General features: G+C 48.8%; 1 protein-coding gene across 1 annotated transcript; it reads left to right on the forward strand.

The window, feature by feature from the left end:
- The first annotated feature begins 9,995 nt into the window (after positions 1-9,995).
- Positions 9,996-13,464, forward strand: GNMT (glycine N-methyltransferase). Its single transcript, XM_043591440.1, has 6 exons — positions 9,996-10,885; positions 11,742-11,869; positions 12,292-12,408; positions 12,620-12,762; positions 12,881-13,002; positions 13,085-13,464. Exons 1-6 carry the CDS (start codon positions 10,680-10,682, stop codon positions 13,254-13,256), a joined length of 888 nt encoding a protein of 295 aa, XP_043447375.1. The 5' UTR covers positions 9,996-10,679; the 3' UTR covers positions 13,257-13,464.
- The last annotated feature ends 34 nt before the right edge of the window (positions 13,465-13,498 follow it).

The following is a 13,498-nucleotide window of genomic DNA, read 5'->3' on the forward strand; positions in this document are numbered from 1 at the left end:
GGCACCTCCGCATTCTGTCCTGAGGGCAGGGATCAGGCCCTCAGTAGCGATAGTGAGGACAGCGGCACGCACTCCCAGGGCTTTAACTTGAACCCTAACAACTCTTGGGGGTGGGTGCCATTAGCCTCATTTTGTAGAAGGTAAAACTGAGGCTCAAATTAAGTGACGTGCCCAAGGTCCTGCCGTAGGTAAGTGTGCAGCTGGCACGACTCTGGGTCCATTGTATTTCCCCTACCCTGAAGCTGCCAGCTCCTTCACCCAACACCCGGCACTGGCAGTGTGATCCACACTGAACTGGTTTGGTTTCTTAGCCAGAACTCCACCCTTACCAGCATGCCTCTTTTCAAAGGAAAGGAGGAGGCTTCTTAGGAGGAGATGATGGCAGAATGTCCTGCCAGCGTGGCACCCCCACCAGGTGCTCTGTGGGTACCTGCACAGACTCTGTGCTTCTGGCCTGGGCCTGCTGGGCCGGGGGAGATGCATTGCCGAAGTGCCGCAGACTCTGGCTCTGGTGAAATGTTCCAGGGCCTGAACTGGGGGTGTGGGGCCCCTCGTAGCCTGGGCTCAGGCCCACTTCTCCCCTGAGTTGGGGCAGCCAAGGTCATAGAGGGTGGAGGAAACGGAAAAATTTTCTTCCGGCTGGTGAGGCTTCCAACAGGTCCTTGGAGGATGATGCTTTTTTGGGTCAGCCCCTCTGCCCCCACCCATCTCCAGGACCGGTACTGCCCCCTGTTGAAGGGGCTGTGGGCAGTGAGAGTCCAGTCGAGACTCAGGTCCCACCCGGGACTTTGTTCAAGGGCTGGAGCCCAGGGCTGGGGAACCGTTTGCAGCCCCCCTGGACTGTCCAGGATTTCGTGGCTAGTCTCTGATTCCCCCATTATGTCACTGACCCACAGCACCTCCGTGCCTGCCTTACATCAGTCCCTAGAGCTTCATTGGTCCTTAAAGTAGGATGAGACAAGACCTGTCCCCTTACTGGGGTGTTGACCCAGTGGCCCAATCCAGACCCAGTCCCAGACCAGAGGGCAGACAGTGCTGTGACTGCTTTGCTCTTTGACCTGTGGCTGCTGCATGAATAGCACCTTGTTCCTCCCCCACCACCACCCACAAGGCCAAGCAGGTTGCACACACTAGCTCTCCACCCACCCACCCCAGTAAGCAGCCTCTCCCTCCACCCCGCCCCCAGCCTGGAAGAGCCAGAGGCAAGATCCAGCTTTCCAGGTTTTTCTTTTTCTCTCCCCACCATGCCTTCCACTCTCCCACACCCCTTCTCTCCATAAGATGAAGGGACTGGCTGAGCTGGAGTTAATCTGATTTTAGTCCCTTAATTAGAAATCCTGTTAAAACAGGGTTTCCTAAACTCACCTGAACATGAAAAGTCACATGGAATGGTGGTTAAACATACAGATGTCTGGGCCCACCTGATTTGCTGGGTTGGAGACCTAGAAGTCTGCATCATGGTTCTCAAGATGAGGCCAGCTGGACCCCACTATACCAGGAGAAACAGGGTGTCTTGCTAAGAGGGGAGAGGGCCTCAATGAAATCACAAGGTCAGTGTCTTGCCCTCAGAAACACAACTTGTCGGAACCCCAGAAAGGATCTGTCTCTCGGCCATCATCCAGAACCACAAAGGCCGATGGGCAAACCAGAAAGCATTTCTTTCACTTCCATGATTAAAAGAACCACAGGCCCTGGTAGTGGAGTCTCAGGGGTTGGGGCTCTGTAGTCTCAGGGGCGGCTGCACAAGGACTCTGTATTTATTCTAGAGGACAATCGCTAGGAAGTTTCTTCAACTTCCCAGTTCCTGGGTGGTATTTCCATGCAGCATCTTTTTGCAGGTTAGAAAATGGTGCTCTTCACACCTTTGACTTCCGTCTGTCAGAAAGTTGTCTTAATGTCAGTTTTGTTAGAGTAAGAGACTGACTACCAGGATCCCGCCAGAAAATAATAAATTTACAAACCCATGAATGGCAGTCCCTTAAGTATGGAACCTTTGTGTGGTATCCAACTGCCCCGCATCATTTCTGTTCACAAGTGTGAGCAAATGCCTCTTTTTTTTTTTAATCTCAATTTTTTAATCATATTATTTTAGAGAGAGAGAATCTTAAGCAGTCTCCACACTCAGCACCGGAGCCCAATGCAGGGCCCGATCCCCCGACCCTGGGATCATGAGTTAAGCTGAAACCGAGTCTGATGCTCAACCAACTGAGCCACCCAGGAGCCCGATTATTATTATTATTTTTTAATCTTAAGGCATGCTTTTTGCTACAGATGCATGGTCCAAACCTAAGTGGTTTATAGGAGGGCTCTGTGTACTAATCCTAGCAGCAGAGCCAGTTGAATCTCTCTTAAACATCCTCTGATGGCTTAGTTTGCTCTAGTAAGGAGTTTCACTGGAATAATAGTAACCACTATTTTTTGAGTGCTTACTATGTGACAAACACAGTTGTACATGCTTTACATAATTATTTAACACTACTATGATCTCAAGGCCATGGATTTCTAAAAACTCAAAGTACAGAAAAGTGCTTACAGCTCAATGAGTTTTTACAAACTGAAAACCCAAGTCATCTGCACCCAGCTCATGAAACGTTATTACCATTGCCCCCTACACGCACACACACACACACACACACACACACACACAGGGAATGTCATCTATTTTGTTTACTGTTGTATCCCCAGCACTTAGTATAGTGGATGGCACAGAATAGCTGCTTAATAAATACCCATTGAATGAAAGGTTAAATAACTTGCCCAAGGTCACACACGAGTGGCCCTAGCAGGTTATGAGCACAGGCGGAATGGCTTCAGTGTCCTGAGGCAGAGCCATGAGGCCACAGTACCCTGGAACTATGGGTTGGCTTAGGGCACCATCCGCCTCTTACATGGCTCTCTTCTAGAAGGCAGCCCAGCTATGCAGTCTGCTAGTCTATGTCTTCCAAGTTCAACATGGGGAATGCAATTAGGAGCAAGACAACTTTCAAGTCTCTCCCTTTTCAGAGTTTACTGTTGCATATAGGTGAAAGCCAGCTTGACCCTTATGCTGCCCTCAAGGGCTGGATTTTTTTTTTTTTTTTTCAGTAATCTCTACACCTAACATGGAGTTCAAACTCACAACCCCAAAATCGAGAATCACATGTTCCACCCATTGAGCCAGCCATGCATCCCTCAAGGGCTGGCTCCTGTTTATAATTTCTTTTTTTTTTTCCAAAAATTTTAATGTTTTTTTAAATTTTTTTTTTTTTTTTACGTTTATTTATTTTTGAGACAGAGAGAGACAGAGCATGAACAGGGGAGGGTCAGAGAGAGGGAGACACAGAATCTGAAGCAGGCCCTGGGCTCTGAGCTGTCAGCACAGAGCCCGACACGGGGCTCGAACTCACGGACTGTGAGATCATGACCCGAGCTAAAGTTGGACGCTCAACCGACTGAGCCACCCAGGCGCCCCCAAAAAATTTTTAATGTTTTATTTATTTTTGAGAGAGAGAGAGACAGACAGAGTATGAACGGGGAGGGGCAGAGAGAGAGGGAGACACAGAATCCGAAGCAGGCTCCAGGCTCTGAGCCGTCAGCACAGAGCCAGACGCAGGGTTTCGACTTGTGAACCACAAGATCATGACCTGAGTTGAAGTCAGACACTTAACCGACTGAGCAGCCCAGGGGCCCCCGCTGTTTACAATTTCTTGAGGAGGAATCCAACGTTACTCATTCTTCCTTTAAAATTGTGCTCTCCATCTACTAAGGTCGTACAGGCCAAGAGAACTTAAGCTTCCTTTAACACGATCGTGACTGTTTGTAAGGAAGTGTTGCCCATTGAGAGGAGAGAGAAGCAGGCTGACTCCGTCACCAGTTCCAAGGGCAGCAACACCTCCTCCCACCACCAATCACCCCAAAAGATAAAAGGTTCTCAGCCCAAAAGGGGGAAGAAAACAAAAAGACACTCAAAAAGCTAGATTTTTATCTTGTTCAGAATTACGTACCAAAGTGTCTTGGTGTTTTACCGTTGTCTCATCCAGACATGATGGCATGTGTAAATCGCCTGTCTGAGCAGTGCTTAGTTAGCATGTTGCCAGGGCTCAAATAGTATATCATTTTCCTGTGGAAGAGTACAGCTCAGTGAGCAGATTGGTATACACAGAAGAGATCTTATTGGGCATGAGCACACCTTACAACGGCTTTTTTTTTTTTTATTTTTTTTTTCAACGTTTATTTATTTTTGGGACAGAGAGAGACAGAGCATGAACGGGGGAGGGGCAGAGAGAGAGGGAGACACAGAATCGGAAACAGGCTCCAGGCTCTGAGCCATCAGCCCAGAGCCCGACGCGGGGCTTGAACTCACGGACCGCGAGATCGTGACCTGGCTGAAGTCGGACGCTTAACCGACTGCGCCACCCAGGCGCCCCTACAACGGCTTTTAATAGTGTGAAATGATCAAAGGAAGCCTCTCTTCTTACACATTGGTGGAATTCTTACACCATTAGTTAGTGCTGCAATCCACTGACGTAGGGACCAATTCTACACTCACTTAACAGGACTTTTTTTTTTTTTATGTACTTAAAGCATTTTTTTAATTTTTAAAAAGACTGTGGTAAACTACCCATAAATATAAAATTTACCGTATTAATCTGTCTTAGTGTAGAATCCAGTAGCATGAAGCACAGTCACATTGCTGTGCAACCATTCTCCAGACTCTTCATATCTTACAAAACAGATACTCTGTACCCACTGAAAACTCCTCCTTCTCCCCTCCTCCAGGCTCTCCTCACCACTGTCCCACTTTCTGTCTCCATGACTTTGACTACCCCAGATATCTCATACAAGTGGAATCATACAGCACTTACCTTTTTTATTAATGGCTTATTTCACGCGGCACAATGTCTTCAAGGTTTATTCATGTTGTTTTTGTTTTGTTCTGTTTTGTTTAATTTACATTCAAGTTAACATATAATGCAATAATGATTTCAGGAATAGAATCCAATGATTCAGCACCTATGTTTAACACCCAGTGCTTATCCCAACAAGTGCCCTCCTCAATGCCCCTTGCCCATTTAGCCCATCCCCCCACCCACCCCAAACCCCTGCAGTAACCCTCAGCTTGTTCTCTGTATTTAAGTCTCTTATGTTTTGTCCCCCTCCCTGTTTTTATATTATATTTGCTTCCCTTCCCTTATGTTCCCCTGTTTTGTATCTTAAATGCCACATGAGTGAAGTCATATATGTCTTTCTCTAATTTCGCTTGGCATACATAATACCCTCTGGTTCCATCCACATTGTTGCAAATGGCAAGATTTCGTTCTTTTTGATTGCCGAGTAATATTCCATTGTGTATATATACCACATCCTCTTTATCTTTTCACCAGCTGATGGGCATTTAGGCTCTTTCCATATGTTGGTTATTGTTGATAGTGCGGCTATAAATATTGGGGTGCATGTGCCCCTTCGAAACAGCACTCCTATATCCTTTGGATAAATACCTAGTAGTACAATTGCTGGGTCATAGGATAGTTCTATTTTAAATTTTTTGAGGAACTTCCATACTGTTTTCCAGAGTGGCTGCACTACTTTGCATTCCCACTGGCAGTGCAAAAGGGTTCCTCTTTCTCTGCATCCTCGCCAACATCTGTCATTGCCTGAGTTTTAACAGGACTTTATTAAACCAGATTAAGTCTTGGGGCGCCTGGGTGGCTCAGTCGGTTAAGCAGCCGACTTCGGCTCGGGTCATGATCTCGTGGTCTGTGAGTTCGAGCCCCGTGTCGGGCTCTGTGCTGACAGCTCAGAGCCTGGAGCCTGTTTCAGATTCTGTGTCTCCCTCTCTCTGACCCTCCCCTGTTCATGCTCTATCTCTCTCTGTCTCAAAAATAAATAAACGTTAAAAAAATTTTTAAAAAAAAGCAGATTAAGTCTTATATGGTATATTAAAGAGTCCAAAAAGGGATCCATTGTGATATATCTGCTAACAGAGTCCATGTGGGTGGGTGGCTTCCCTCCTCTCCCCCCAACATTCCAGTGTTCCATCTGGGTAGACGTGGTCAGCAGACGAGAGAGAGAGAGAGAGAGAGAGCGAGTGCACTGGCACATGTGCGTATGTGCACACATGTGCAAGCAGGGGAGGGGCAGAGAGAGAAAGGGAGAGAGAGAATCGCAAGCAGGCTCTGCACTGTCTGCACTGAGTCTGACTCAAATTCATGCACCATGAGTTTGTGACCTGAGCTGAGATCAAGAGTCAGACTGAGCCACGCAGGTGCCCCATAGACAAGAGTTTTTTTTCAGCACCTTGGACTAGAGTTTGGAAATTAGAGTCCATCATCTGAAAAATTAATTTTACCTGTTCTGAATCTAAACAAAAATAGGATGTCCTCCATTTGTAGTTACTGTACATGCATAGTTCACCATTCTAGAATTTTAATGTGTCCTCAAATTGGAATAGCTTGGGAGTTTGTCTGGTTGCAGCCATATTCCCAAGCTAAGGTCTTTTTGCAAACATCACACATTTGGGGATGAAGAATTTACTCTTTTCAGCTAATGTCAAATAAGCACCACATATTAAAAATATCACAGGCACCTGGGTGGCTCAGTCAGTTGAGCGTCCTAATTTGGCTCAGGTTATGATCTCACAGTTTGTGAGTTCGAGCCCCACATTGGGCTTGCTGCTGTCAGCACAGAGCCCACTTCAGATCCCTGTCCCCCTTTCTCTGCCCCTCCCCCACTTGCACGCGCACGCGCGCGCGCTCTCTCTCTCTCTCTCTCTCTCAAAAATAAACATTTAAAAATAAAAATATCCTCTATTCTTGTTTTCAGTTAAGTCAAACTGTAAATTGATTCATATTCTGGGATCTTCTCTTGCATGGCCCAGGGCCTCACATCTGTTTCTCTAAAACTCACCAGAACTAACAAGTAAAACAAAAGGCAGTTTCAATATATTTCGGTGGGTAGAGGACGTGGACAGTTTAGAGATGAAGGAGTGAAACTACTTGGTACATTTTGGTGGCAAATAAAGAAGACTACAACAATTAGATAGAATTTTCTAACTAGTAAAATATCGAGGCATAACATCTTCGCGTGGAGAAGAATTGAAACAAGTATTTGTTTTGGGTGACAATATCAATTAATAGAAAAAGTCCATTTGGGATATGATTTGATCATAATTATCCAACTGTTCACTCTGTTGAAAAATTGTGAGAGCATTTTAAACACTCAGAACTTGGGGAATGATTAAACAAGTCATAACACATCTATTCAATGTAGCCATTGAAAGCATGCTTAATGCCAAGTAATTGAAGGTCAAGAGAAGAAAACAAGATTGTGATAGTTAAAAGTTTAAAAAAAAATGAAAGAAAGAAAAGAAGTAAAAAGGTCCATGAAATTTCATGTGCTTTATGATGTTGACATTTTTTTAAATGCCTCTGGATGAGAAAGAAATCAAATCATTATTAACTTCACACCAAAAATCTTGTTTTCAAATGGAAAGTACATCTATAAGTGACTCACAACCTATACTTTTTTAATCCAAAGTTACTACCAGTATTCATATTATTTTTAAAAAATCGTATTATAGGTCTTTGGGTAAAAGGCTATGTTTCTCAAAAATCGTAAGTATCAGTATGTAAATAAAAACCAAATATTTAAATAAAATTCCTTATCAGTATGGAGAGTGCAGCTTTTAGCCTCCAAAGGCTGCAGACCCATCACAAAAATGTTATACAAACAAGAATGCTGTACAAGAAAAAGTTCCTGGGGAAGAGGGAGTGGGGGGTCATGTAACACTAAAACAAAAGGAAAGATTCTTTTTATTATTATTAAAAAATTTTATTTTCAGAGAGAGAGAGAGAGAGTGCGTGCACTAGTGGGGGAGGGGTAGAGAGAGAGAGAGAGAGAGAGAGAGAATACCAAGCAGGCTCTAGGCTCCCAGTGCTGAGCCCGATGCCAGGCTCGAACCCACAAAACTGTGAGATCATAACCTGAGCTGAAACCAAGAGTTGGGCACTTAACTGACTGAGCCACCCAGGTGCCCCAAAAAGCAAGATTCTTAAATAGTTGTTCTAGGTAATTTTTTTTTTTCCCTTTTTTTCCTCCTAGGTAAGAACAAAATCAAAATGCTGTTTTTGGGGACTAGTTTTATGGAATGACTCTGGAATCAGTGTCTTTATGGCAGTTTCTAAATGAAAGGGTGTGCAAAGATGTCTAAATTTACAAATCAATGCCCTTCATTCAGGATGTACTATTATTTATGTAAATATCAGGAGAAGAAAGTATTCCAAATCACAAGAATACTTGTCTTTAAATATTGAGATCCAAAGAGTTGGGTAAACCTTGTGATCTATTGAAATGATTATCCTGGTCTTTCTAAAGTCCAATGTGGGGCTTGAATTCACTACCCTGAGATCAAGACCTGAGCCGAGATCAAACCTGAGCTGGGAACAAGAGTCAAAAGCTTAACCTCTGAGCCACCCAGTCGTCCCTAAAGGGGACATTTCCCAGCAGCATTTTGAGCCCTGAGAAAATCCCAGGCTTACCTCAGATGTATTCAGAGAGGGTTAAGAGGCAAAAAGTAAATGGAAAAGAGGACATCTGGGTGGCTCAGTGGGTTAAGCGTCCAACTTCGGTTCAGGTCATGATCTCACAGTTCATGGGTTCCAGCCCTGCATCCAACTCTGTGCTGACAACTCACGGCCTGGAGGCTGCTTCAGATTCTGTGTCTCCCTCTCTCTCTGCTCCTCCCAGGCACACGCTCTGTGTCTCTCAATTAAAAATAAACGTTAAAAAAAAATAACTAAAAAAAAAGTAAATGGAAAAGAAATCAATAGTAAGGGAAAAAATAATAAACTGCCTTAGGCCACTTATCTATGTATTTATAACTCTCAGTTCTGTGCCCTTCTAAGCCTGTTGCCAAAAACCTGTCTGTAGGGTCAACATGAGCACAAGACTCTATTACTTGGGCAGGACAGGCTCATTTGAGGCAATCTGTGTGCTACAAATAGGAAGCTGAGAATGATTATATGGGGGCATCTACCTGGCTCAGTCGGAGGAGCATGTGACTCTTGATCTCAGGGTAATGAGTTTGAGCCCCATGTCAGGTGTAGCAATTACTTAAATAAATAAAACTTAAAAAAAATGGGGGCACTTGGGTGGCTCAGTCAAGCATCCAACTCTTGATTTCGGCTCAGCTCACAGTCCTGAGGTTTGTTCATAAGATTCAGGATGGAGTCGGGCTCTGCACTGACACCATGGAGGCTGCTTGGGATTCTCTCTCTCCTTCACTCTGTGCTCCTGCCCCTGCCTCTCTCAAAAATATATATATAAACTTTTGAAAAAAGATCATATGGTCTTTGGGGTTCCTCCAGCTCCCAGATTCTACAGCTAATAAAAGGGGGAGGGGGAGGAGAGCCTCCTTCATTCTAAACTCTATACATAGCTCTTTCTGAAGCCAGACAAACCAAGATAGATAGGGAAGGCTGTTCTCCCTGTCTTGACCTTCACTGGGTGGTATCATCTTGCTGAATCCATCTCAGTCCAGGGTGGTGTCCTAGGAAAAGACCTTCTGCTTTGGGGAGGAAGGGTGGATGTATAACCAAACCAAAGGGCAAATTTATGAAGTGACAGTGAACAATATAACAGCAAGGGCACCAAGCACTTCCACCCTTAACCCTTGACTTCCTACCCTGTGGGCACCTCCATGGAAAGCACATAGTGTTTAAAAAAGTAAAAATTTTAGGGGCACCTAGGTGGCTCAGTTGAGAGAGCACGTGACTTTTTTTTTTTTTTTTAAGATTTATTTTTCTTTCTTTCTTTTTTCTTTTTTTTTTTCTCTCCACCCAACTGGGGCTCGAACTCACAACCGGGAGGTCAAGAGTAGCATACTCCAGGGACTGAGCCAGCCGGGCGCCTCTAGAGTATGTGACTCTTGATCACGGGTTGTGACTTAGAACCCACTGTTGGGTGTAGAGATTACTTAAAAACAAAATCTTAATTTTGTGTGTGTGTGTGTGTGTGTGTGTGGAGACGCTGGAGATCGAACAGGGCCTCAAACAGCAGATAGCGCTTTAGAAGCGTGTCAGTCGGTGAAGAATTGGGAAGAAAAGCCGGACTCCGCCTCATGCGGCTCAGGGAAAAGCTTGATGCGTCACCTCCAGGACAGAGGAGCACCTGCCCCCGGGTAGGCAGATGATCCCCTGAGCCAGAACTGCTCCTGGACTTGGGTGGCCAGACTTGCATTATCCCCAGATATTCGCTATTCATCCCTTTCCTGGCCGACCAGGCCCTCTTTGAGCTAGACGATCCTCCTTTAGATATGCTAATACTTTCCTCCTCTAGGGACGGTCCAGTCCTAGGCGCTGATCTCTGTGTGGACTGGGGAGTTTCCTTTTTTCCCAGCTTGGGTAGGGGTGGAGTGGGCGATCTCACAGTTGCCACCTCTTCTGACCCCTCCCCAGTCCTCCTGATACCTGGCTTAAGAGGGTAGGGGGCTGGGAGGGCCCTTTCCCGCCACGGGGTCGCCCAGAGGGCTGGATCTTCCCGCCGGCGAGAAGGGCTGGTGCAAAACGCCGGGCAGCGCCCTCCCTGAGGCTGAGAGCCCAGCAGGGGCGTGTCCCCGCGCTCACCTGCCATTGGACAGGTGGGGCGGCCGGGCCGTACTATAAATACGGAGCGGCCCGCCGCGGAGCCAGGCGCGCTGCACGATGGTGGACAGTGTGTACCGCACCCGCTCCCTGGGGGTGGCGGCCGAAGGGCTCCCGGACCAGTACGCGGACGGAGAGGCGGCACGCGTGTGGCAGCTCTACATCGGGGACACCCGCAGCCGCACGGCCGAGTACAAGGCCTGGCTGCTCGGGCTGCTGCGCCAGCACGGCTGCCAGCGGGTGCTCGACGTGGCCTGCGGCACCGGGTGAGCCGAGGCGGGGGCCAGGGAGCTGCTGGCTCGGCGTGGGGGGTGGGGCGGGGGGTGTGGGGGACCTCGGCCTGGTTGGTCCGGCAGCCTCCACCTGCGAGCCGCAGCCGGCCCGGGGCGGGACGAGGGGGGCAGAGCGGTCGGGAGGAGGGGCTGAAGACACCCGGGGGCAGAGGGGGCGTGTAAGCACCACAGGGTGGGGCCTGCCGGTTCGCCGGGGAGGGCGGCGGCCGGGCTTTGGCGCCAGACCGACGTAAGCTCCGGTCCTGGCTGCAGCACTGGTCCCGAAGTGATGGCCTTGGGCAGTGTTAACAGTTAACATTTGTTCAATATTTGCCCGTGCCGCCACGCGCGGTGCCAGGAGCTTTTGGCACATCCGTTTTTAAGATCCTCACATAACCTCATGAGGTAAGGAGTGATACCCCACTTACAGTTGTGGAAATCCCGCCTCAGAGGAGCGAAAGCCCTCTACCTAGTGGAGAGGACATTCAGACAAAACACCATGCTGCACTACCTCCCCTGCACAGGTTCCTAAATTCCAGGAGCCTCAGTTTGCCCCGTCCCTCAAGTGGGGGTAACACTGTCTACCTCACAGGGTTGCCATGAGGATTAATGCACATTTATAGAGCGCCCGGCTCTGAAGAGGTGCTAAAAAACCAAACCCAGAATTTGCTACCTGGTGATAAACCGATTTGCCAGGTCATTTGAGGTCAGTGGAGAAGGTCTAAGGAGAGGAAGCAGAGGAATGGTCTCAAGAGTGGAGGAGACAGAAGTGCCCAGCACAGGGCCTCCTCCTTGCCTTCCCAGGCCCCCTGACTGCCCCTCTTGGCCTCTCATCTCTGACCCTGCGCAGGGTGGACTCCATCATGCTGGTGGAAGAGGGCTTCACCGTGACCAGTGTGGATGCCAGTGACAAGATGCTGAAATACGCGCTTAAAGAGCGCTGGAACCGGCGGCACGAACCGGCCTTTGACAAGTGGGGTATGCGGGTCCAGTCAGGCCCTCCCCACCCAGCCGCCAGGGACTCGGTACTCTCTGCCCTGGGCTCCTTCAGCTCCTGTGCTGGTGTGCTTTGTTTTCCTTAAGGGGGACAGCAAAATTACTTTCATTTCCCTGGAAAGGGAAGCTTACGCACCAGAATGAGGTATCTGGTGATGAGTCTTCTCCCTCCTCCCAAATAAAAACACAGAAGCACGGAGCCATGCTTCCCATCCCTGGTTTCCTCCTCCCTTGACCCCTTCTCCCCTTCCCCCTCCATGTCCATGGTGAGCTCCTCCTTCTAACCGGATGGGGAATCCCTGTGTGTCTCGAAGGGGAAACTGAGGCAGGGTTGCACTTGGTGGAGGTGAGTGCTGCTGGTGCCATGGTGCCACCCTGATCCCTCTTCCCCTTCCTGGTCCCAGTCATTGAAGAAGCCAACTGGATGACTCTCGACAAAGATGTGCCCCAGCCACCAGGGGGCGGCTTCGATGCGGTCATCTGCCTTGGCAATAGTTTTGCCCACTTGCCAGACTGCAGAGGTGAGAGACGGCGTGGCCTTGAGCATGGCCCCTGCTTTGAGCTGTACCTCTTTCCACAGACCCCTGGGTGCCTGCTCTCCTGACAGAGCAGACTGTTTTCTGCTCCTCTGTGCCTTGGCATCTGTATCCCTGGGGAGGACAAAGATGGGAGGGAGATTGGTGCTCGGAGCCCTGAGCAGATGGAGCCTCTCTGCCCCTGCCCGGAGCTCAGGAGACCAGAGTGAGCACCGGCTGGCACTGAGGAACATCGCGAGCATGGTGCGGTCTGGGGGCCTTTTGGTCATCGATCATCGCAACTACGACCACATCCTCAGCACAGGCTGTGCACCCCCAGGAAAGAACATCTACTATAAGGTGGGGCCCCTGGTGGTGGTGGGGGGGAGGCCCAGAGTGGGGGATGGGGGACGCGATCCTGCGGTCCAGGCCCTACAATGGTTGCAGAGGCTAATGCAGCCTGCACCACCACCTACAGAGTGACTTGACCAAGGATATCACGACATCAGTGCTGACAGTGAACAACAAGGCCCACATGGTGACCCTGGACTACACAGTGCAGGTGCCAGGCGCTGGCCAGGATGGTTCTCCTGGTTTGAGGTACCCACTCGGCTAGGTAGGGGTGAGGAGGGGTGGTGCTGAGGCCACCAGCCCTCATGGTTGGTTGGGGGCTCTGTTTCAGTAAGTTCCGGCTCTCCTACTACCCGCACCGTTTGGCTTCCTTCACGGAGTTGCTCCGAGCAGCCTTCGGGGGCAAGTGCCAGCACAGCGTCCTGGGGGACTTCAAGCCTTACAAGCCTGGCCAGGCCTACATCCCTTGCTATTTCATCCATGTGCTCAAGAGGACGGACTGAGTGCTGAGCGTGGCCTCAGCTCCTACGACCCTCGGCCCAGGCACTGCCAGATCCGTCTGGGGAGGTGGGGACTGGCAGCCCCATACCAAGCCTAACCCCTGGTGCAGACCCTTGGGGTGTGGAGAGGGGCAGACTGCTGCTGGGGGTACGGGGATTTGGGTTCAGGCAAATGGAAGTGTGAGCAATATAGTCTGTGCCTTTTTCAGTTCCTGCACGCTTGGTGTTTATATCAGAAGGATCAG

The sequence above is a fragment of the Prionailurus bengalensis genome, chromosome B2, assembly GCF_016509475.1.
Source record: "Prionailurus bengalensis isolate Pbe53 chromosome B2, Fcat_Pben_1.1_paternal_pri, whole genome shotgun sequence".
In the NCBI taxonomy this organism is placed as follows: Eukaryota; Metazoa; Chordata; class Mammalia; order Carnivora; family Felidae; genus Prionailurus; species Prionailurus bengalensis.

Coding starts and splice junctions, on each gene's coding strand:
- GNMT (XM_043591440.1), top strand. CDS start 10,680: ATGGTGGACAGTGTGTACCGCACCCGCTCCCTGGGGGTGGCGGCCGAA. Junction 11,870..12,291: donor ACCGGCCTTTGACAAGTGGG/GTATGCGGGTCC, acceptor TCCTGGTCCCAG/TCATTGAAGAAGCCAACTGG. Junction 13,003..13,084: donor GATGGTTCTCCTGGTTTGAG/GTACCCACTCGG, acceptor GCTCTGTTTCAG/TAAGTTCCGGCTCTCCTACT.